Genomic DNA, 8,341 nt, shown 5'->3' on the forward strand with positions numbered 1-8,341 from the left:
GGCTACGTGACATATGGGTATCTAATATATAACCAACATATTTCGAATACAAAACATACCTAAGATATTTTGGGTTATGTATGTATATACCTAGTGATTTATTCAACGTATGACCTCCGTTATATGCAAAAGGATGCATGTGCGATGAGACATGCATGGACTTAAAACATGGGCTATTTATTACTGATTTTCTCTATCCTATCTAATCTGGGAAAGTATTAAGTGTCCATATCAAGCAATAATTCTTTCCTAATAAGTTTTATCCATCAATGCTAATACTAATTACACGCGCACAGATCTTAGTGTCATCCAATGGTTTTTAAGCGAGGTGCCCAGGCACCTAGGTGTCCCAAATTGGCGTCCTAATAGTAACACTATGGGTCGCGCTATTCGTCACCCTGGGTGAGAAATAGTTATTCTTCACCCCCTCTCTATTTTGACATCAATGCACCGTATTTTTACGTTTTGTAAATTTTGTCTTATTTCATACATAAAAAAAACGTAAGAAAATATGTACTCGCCGTAAAAAATATTTTATGTTACATAAAATTACAAATGTAAAACATATTGTAAAACATACATAAAATGTGATTTTTCTGATCTTATAACTTTTTTTAGACCAAATTTTACATATTGAATTAGTGTGCATGTAACTATTTATATTCTAAACGAAATTTATTTAGGAAGTGATCGTAAGATTACCTCAGGTGAAGAATAACTTATTCTGCATCCTGGGTGATGAATAGTAACACTATATATATATATATATATATATATATATATATATATATGCGCGCGCGCCTAGTGCACGGTCAATGAGATATCGGTACATCAAATCATTCTCTACATGGTATCAAATAGCATCACGATCCTCTCCCGCTTCCGCCTAACATAGCCGCCGCCGTCGCCGCCATCTGCAGCTGCCGCCGCCCCACGCCGCCGCCGCTCCCCTCTCCCCCACGCACACCTCCCTTCCCTGCCGCGCCTTCCCTCCCCTGCTGCGCCGCCCTCCCGCCGCGCCGCTTCCCCTGCCGCGCCGCCTCTCCACCGCCGCGCCGCACCCTCCCCCAACCCTAGCCGCCATGTCGTGCAACGCCTCCTCCATCTCCAACCCCTTCGCCGGGCCGGACCCTGCTGAAATCCGCGACATCAACATCCACGAACGCGTCCCCGTCGTCCTTGATGCCACCGACTCCACGTACTTCGCGTGGAAGACGTACTTTTCCTTGCTCTTCCGCGAGAACAACCTCGTGGATCACGTTGACGGCACCGTCGACTCCCGCGCCATGCTGGACGACTCCGAGTGGACCGCGATCAACGCCACGCTCATCCGGTGGTTCTTCACCACCATCTTCAAGGACCCGTTTCACACGGTCGTGAGCGATGGCGACAACGCCCGCGCCATGTGGGTCAAGCTCAACGGCCTCTTCACCGACAACAAGCTTCAGCGCCGCGTTTTTTGCAGCAGGAATTTTTTGACTGTCACCAGGATGAACAGTCCATTGATGAGTACTGCCGCCGCCTGAAGACGTGGGCGGATGAGCTCCGTGACATCGGCGCCAAGGTTGATGACGACCTCCTCCTCAGCACGCTCACCGTCGGCCTCAACGAGGACTACGCAATGCCGCCTCCAACCTCACCTTGATGCCGGAGCCCTCCTTCCCCAAGAGCGTCGGATGAAGGGGGTCAAGAAGCGTGTGCAGCATCATGCCCTCGCCGCCGGCACCTCACGTGGCGCCCCACCACCGGCCGCCCAGCCTGCGCCGCGGCACCAGCCCCCTCCCCCCCCCCCCCCCCGCGCGCGCCCCCGGGATTCTTCCCTCTACCGCTCGCGCCCCCGCCCCTCCCGCTGCCCCCCAGCAGCAGCAGCCGGGTGGCGGGCGCCGCGACAACCGCCGCGGGGGCGGTCGCAAGCAGCAGCAACAAACGCACGAGAGGGCCCCTCGTCAGCAGCAGCAGCAGGCCACCCCACCGCAAACTTATAGCACCAACCCGTGGACGGGCGTCGTCCACGCGTACTCGATGTCGGTCCCTCGGGCTCCCGCCCCGGGCATCCTTGGGCCTCGTCCGGCGAGCCACCAGGCGCTCTTCGCCGCGCAGAACACCGCCCCCCTACAGCGGCTACGGCGCCGCGCCCGCGCCTGCCTATAGCGCCGCGTCCGCCTATGGCGCCGCTCCCGCGCCGGCCTACGGAGGGTTTTACCCTCCCCAGGTGCCGCCACCGTGGGACCCGGCCCTCCTCGCTAGCCTGCACTCGGCTCCGTCACCGAGTAACTACGGTGGCATAGGTGACTGGTACATGGACTCGAGCGCCACCGCTCACATGACTGCTCATCCTAGTACCCTCACGTCTTCCACTCCCGTTCATACTCCCACTCGCATCACCGTTGGTAACGGTTCCTCTCTACCTATTACACATGTCGGTCATATGTCGTTTCCTTCCACTTCTACTCCTATTAACATGTCTAATGTTCTTGTTGCTCCCGACTTAGTTACCAATATTGTTTCTGTTCGTCGCCTTGCTCGTGAGAATCCTATCACTGTTGAATTTGACGATATTGGCTTTTCTGTGAAGGACGCCCGTACACGGATGGTACTCCACCGATGTGACAGCCCGGACGAGCTTTACCCGGTGCATCCTTCCAGCGCCACCACCACACGTCCAGCCGCCCTTGCCGCTAGTGTCGATCTTTGGCACGCCCGCCTCGGTCATCCCAACTCCACAGTTTTGCGTCAGATTCTTCAGAGTTTTTCATTCTCATGTAATAAGGTTGACGATCACTCTTGTGAGGCCTGCCGTCTTGGCAAGCACGTTCGTCTCCCCTTTAGCGAGTCTACAAACATTTGCACTTTTCCGTTTCAGTTATTGCATAGTGATATTTGGATGACCCGGTTGCAAGCAACACGGGTTATCTATACTATTTGGTGATATTGGATGATTTTTCCCATTATGTGTGGACATTCCCTCTCCGTCGCAAGTTTGACGCTCTTGCCACACTCACAGCTTTTTATTCATATGTCACCACACAGTTTGGTCGTCCTATTCTTGCCTTGCAAACTGACAACGGAAAAGAGTTTGACAATGTTGCCGCCCGCAATCTCCTTGCATCCCACGGCACTATCTTTCGGCTCACTTGCCCCTACACGTCACAGCAGAATGGCCGAGCCAAGCGCGTCATCCGCACTCTTAATGACTGTGTCCGCACATTGCTCTTCCACTCCAACGTGCCTCCTCGGTTCTGGCCGGACGCCCTCGCGATCGCCAGCTTTCTCATTAACATTCGTCTGTGTCGTCCACGCTGGAACTACTCTCCTCACCAGCTCCTCTTCGGTGCGGCTCCATCTTATGATGGTCTTCGCATTTTCGGGTGTCTCTGTTATCCTAGCACCGCGTCCACCACTCCTCACAAACTCTCTCCCCGGTCGCTTCCTTGCATCTTCCTTTGTTATCCTCCCAATACCAAAGGTTACCGATGCTATGATCTAGTGTCCCACCGCGTCTTCACTTCGCGGCATGTGTACTTTGATGAGCTGGTGTTCCCGTTTCATCAGGTACCGTCCTCCACGGCGTCTCCCGCGGCGCGACTCGCCCCTGCCTCCACCTCTGGCGAGTCGCCACGCCGCGCACCGGGCTCGGCCTTGCCCGCGCTTCCAGCGCCGACTGCCCCCTCCCGCAGCGCTTCGGGTGTCGCTGACCCTTTGGGCTCCCCCGCCACCTCAGGCGCCCCCGTCGCCGAGGCCCCCTCGGCCGCCCCCGTCACCGCGGCCCCCTCGGTCGTTCCCGTCGCCGCTGCCTCTGACGCTGCCGCGGGTGACCCCTCGGAGCCTTCGGAGACCAGCTCTACTTCCTCCTCGCCGGTCCCGCTCTCAGCTCCGCCGGCTGCGGCTGCACCTCTCACCGGTGTGGTCACTCGGGCTCGGACTGGGACGTTTCGTCCTAGCACGCGCTACACCTCCGACGAGTACGTGTGTGCCGCATCTACCTCGGCCCCGTCCCCGCTCCCCACATCAGCTCGCGCAGCCCTTTGAGATCCAAACTGGCTAGCTGCGATGCGCGAGGAGTTCGACGCCTTGCAGCGCAACCGTATGTGGCAGCTTGTCACGCGGCCTCCCCGTGCCAATGTCATCACTGGCAAGTGGGTCTTCCGCCACGAGACTCGCTCGACGGCTCTCTTGAGCGCTACAAGGCGCGTTGGGTGGTGCGCGGCTTCCGCCAGCGCGCCGGCGTGGACTTCACCGACACCTTTGCGCCAGTTGTCAAACCGGTCACGATTCGCGCTGTCCTCCAGCTTACTGTCTCTCGCGCCTGGCCAGTTCACCAGCTCGATGTGTCCAATTCTTTCTTGCATGGCCATCTCGATGTGCAGGTGTTTTGTCAGCAGCCTACTTGTGACGCCCGGGTAATCAAGCTACAGTAACCCTCTGGTAATGATGCCATGTCACCTCGATTACTGTTGATAATCTCGCGTTAGTTTAGAACCGATCCAAATTCAAGTTTGAATCAAAGTCAAAACAATTAAAGTTTTCAAAAGTCAAAACTAAATTGTTCCTAATGTGTCAAATAATCCATAATAAATGTTGGTGAAGAAATCATCTTTTAATAAAATACTTAAATGCACTAAATAAACTAAAACAACGATAAAACAATTATCTAAAGTGCTTTTAAAGTAATAAGCAAATGCAAAATACTTTATTTAAAGTGCCAAAGTATTTGGGGCTGTGACCTATTTAATAACACCAAATTAGTTGTCGCTTTTAAATTTTATAAAACAAAAATAAAAGAAAACAGAAAAGAAATAGAATAATGAAAAAAGGCAGAACAAATAAAAAGAAGAAGAAAAGGAAACCCCCTTCCCTCCCCCCACTAGGCCACGGCCCAGCAGGCCATCGGGCCGCCAGGCCGGCCCAGCCGCACCCCCACACCCTCCCCCTTATCCACCCCACTCGGGGAAAACCCTAACCACCCCCCACTCACCCCACGTCTCTCCCTCTCCCCCCGATCTAGATTAGATCGGGGCTGGCCCCATGGCCGTCGCCTGGAGTCGCCTCGCCGGCCCCGCCCTCGTCCTCGTTCACCTGACGACGTCGCCGGCGCCGCCCCGTCGCACGCCTCGCTCCTCCCTCCTCTGGATCGGATCGGGGCTTGGGGGCTCGACCCCGCCGGCTGCCGCCGCGGCCACCCCGCCGAACCTTCCTCACCGGCCTGCTTCCGCTCCGCCCCGTCGTCCTCGTCCTCCTCCCCAAGTCGCTCCCCGCGCACCGCTGCCCTACAAACCCCCTCGTGAGGCCCTCCCCTTCCTTCTCCTCTGCCGCGCTCCCACCGCGCCCACCGTTGCTCCGCTCCGGCCGTGACCACGCCTCGCGCGCTCCGGCCCCGCGCTCACCGCGGTCGGGCCACGCCCTGGCCACGCGCTGCACCGACCGGCCATGCCCGTCGTCCCGCGCCCACTACCGCCCCGGGGCCGCGGCCTCCTCCCCGTGTGCGCCCACCGTGGCCGCGCCTCGCACGCGCCCCGCCCCGTGCGCGCCCACCGTGGTCGCCTCCCCCGCTCTGCTGCGGCCTCGTTGGCCCGCGCGCTCGCCCCCTCTGCTCGCTGGCCGCACTGCCGCTCCGGCGCCCAGTCGGGCTCCGCCCGTTAACGGCGCCCAACACCCGCACCTGTCTGCCCACGCGCCTGTTTGGCCCCCTGGGGCCAATGACAGGGGGGCCCCACGCCCAGAACAGTTTAATAAAAAAAGAAACGAAAATGAAAAAAATTAGTAAAATTAATCAATTAATTAGTGAATTAATTAAGTTGATTAACTGTTTAACCAAACTAATTAAGATTAGTTAACCTAATCAATTAGTTAAACTAATTAACCCAGGTTAGCTAACTAGAGTCTATGACCAGTAGGACCCACGTGTCAGTTTGACCAGTCAACGGTCAGAGTTGACTGCTGATGTCATGCTGACGTCATAAATGCAATTTCGAATTAAAATAATCTATTAATTCTAGAAAATGATTTAAAACTTTAAAAATTAATATAAAATAATCTGTAACTCGGATGGAAAAACTTTGTACATGAAAGTTGCTCAGAACGACGAGATGAATCCGGATACGCAGCCCGTTCGTCCACCACATATCCCTAGCATAGCAAACATGCAACAATCCCCCTCTGGTTCATCTGTCCGAAAACGCGAAACACCGGGAATACTTTCCTGGATGTTTCCCCCCTTCGTCGGTATCACCTCCTACCGCATTAGGGCACACCTAGCACCGCGCATTGTCTTGTCATGCACCGTCATGCTTATGTTTGCATTATATTTATTGTTTCTTCCCCCTCTTCTTCTCCGGTAGACCCCGAGACCGGCGCTGATGCCACCGAGTACGACTACGTCACCGACGACCCTTCTCCCGGTACAACAGAGCTTCCAGGCAAGCCCCCCCCCTTGATCACCAGATATCGCCTATTCTTCTCTATACAGCTTGCATTAGAGTAGTGTAGCATGTTACTGCTTTCGGTTAATCCTATTCTGCTGCATAGCCTGTCATTGTTGCTACAGTTGTTACCCTTACCTGCTATCCTACTGCTTAGAATAGGATGCTAGTGTTCCATCAGTGGCCCTACTCTCTTGTCCGTCTGCCATGCTATACTACTTGGCCGTCATCACTAGGGAGGTGATCACGGGTATATACTATATACTTTATATACATGACACATGTGGTGACTAAAGTCGGGTCAGCTCGTTGAGTACCCGCAAGTGATTCTGATGAGGGGGCTGAAAGGACAGGTGGCTCCATCCCGGTAGAGGTGGGCCTGGGTTCCTGACGGCCCCCGACTGTTACTTTGTGGCGGAGCGACAGGGTAGGTTGAGACCACCTAGGAGAGAGGTGGGCCTGGCCCTGGTCGGCGTTCGCGGGTACTTAACACACTTAACGAGATCTTGGTATTTCATCTGAGTCTGGCCATTTGGTCTATACGCACTAACCAACTACACGGGAACAGTTATGGGCACTCGGCGTCGTGGTATCAGCCGAAGCTCTTTTTGACGTCAGCGACGGAGCGGCGCGCGCCGGATTGGACTGGAACGCCTGCTAGGCTAGGTCTGCTTCCGGCCGCCCTCGCAACATGCAGGTGTGCAATGGGCGATGGGCCCAGACCCCTGCGCGCATAGGATTTAGACCGGCGTGCTGACCTCTCTGTTGAGCCTAGGTGGGGCTGCGACGTGTTGATCTTCCGAGGCCGGGCATGACCCAGGAAAGTGTGTCCGGCCAAATGGGATCAAGCGTGTTGGGTTATGTGGTGCACCCCTGCAGGGAAGTTTATCTATTCAAATAGTTGTGTCCCTCGGTAAAAGGACGACCCGGAGTTGTACCTTGACCTTATGACAACTAGAAGCAGATACTTAATAAAACACACCCTTCCAAGTGCCAGATACAACCCGGTGATCGCTCTCTAATAGGGCGACGAGGAGGGGATCGCCGAGTAGGATTATGCTATGCGATGCTACTTGGAGGACTTCAATCTACTCTCTTCTACATGCTGCAAGATGGAGGTGGCCAGAAGCGTAGTCTTCGGCAGGATTAGCTATCCCCCTCTTATTCTGGCATTCTGCAGTTCAGTCCACCGATATGGCCCTTTACACATATACCCATGCATATGTAGTGTAGCTCCTTGCTTGCGAGTACTTTGGATGAGTACTCACGGTTGCTTTTCTCCCTCTTTTCCCCTTTCCTTTCTACCTGGTTGTCACAACCAAATGCTGGAGCCCAAGAGCCAGACGCCACCGTCGACGATGACTCCTACTACACCGGAGGTGCCTACTACTACGTGCAGCCCGCTGACGACGACCAGGAGTAGTTAGGAGGATCCCAGGCAGGAGGCTTGCGCCTCTTTCGATCTGTATCCCAGTTTGTGCTAGCCATCTTATGGCAACTTGTTTAACTTATGTCTGTACTCAGATATTGTTGCTTCCGCTGACTCGTCTATGATCGAGCACTTGTATTCGAGCCCTTGAGGCCCCTGGCTTGTATTATGATGCTTGTATGACTTATTTATGTTTTAGAGTTGTGTTGTGATATCTTCTCGTGAGTCCCTGATCTTGATCGTACACGTTTGCGTGTATGATTAGTGTACGGTCAAATCGGGGGCGTCACACTACTGGTTTCATCGACACCGACTATCCGGACCACGTGTGCTTGCTCTCCCGTTCTCTTTACGGGTTGAAGCAGGCGCATCGGGCCTGGTTCCAGCGGATCGCGGCCTTCCTTCAGCAGCAGGGGTTCCGGTCCACACGGTCCAATGCCTCCCTGTTTGTTTATCACCAGGGCACCGCCACCGTGTACCTCCTCCTATACAT

General features: G+C 54.6%; 1 protein-coding gene across 1 annotated transcript; it reads left to right on the forward strand.

Annotated features, from left to right (window-relative positions):
* Window positions 1-1,082: 1,082 nt before the first annotated feature.
* Window positions 1,083-1,645, forward strand: LOC109749124 (uncharacterized). Its single transcript, XM_020308110.1, has 2 exons — window positions 1,083-1,454; window positions 1,499-1,645. Exons 1-2 carry the CDS (start codon window positions 1,083-1,085, stop codon window positions 1,643-1,645), a joined length of 519 nt encoding a protein of 172 aa, XP_020163699.1.
* The last annotated feature ends 6,696 nt before the right edge of the window (window positions 1,646-8,341 follow it).

This window comes from Aegilops tauschii, chromosome 5 (genome assembly GCF_002575655.3).
Source record: "Aegilops tauschii subsp. strangulata cultivar AL8/78 chromosome 5, Aet v6.0, whole genome shotgun sequence".
Lineage (NCBI taxonomy): Eukaryota > Viridiplantae > Streptophyta > Magnoliopsida > Poales > Poaceae > Aegilops > Aegilops tauschii.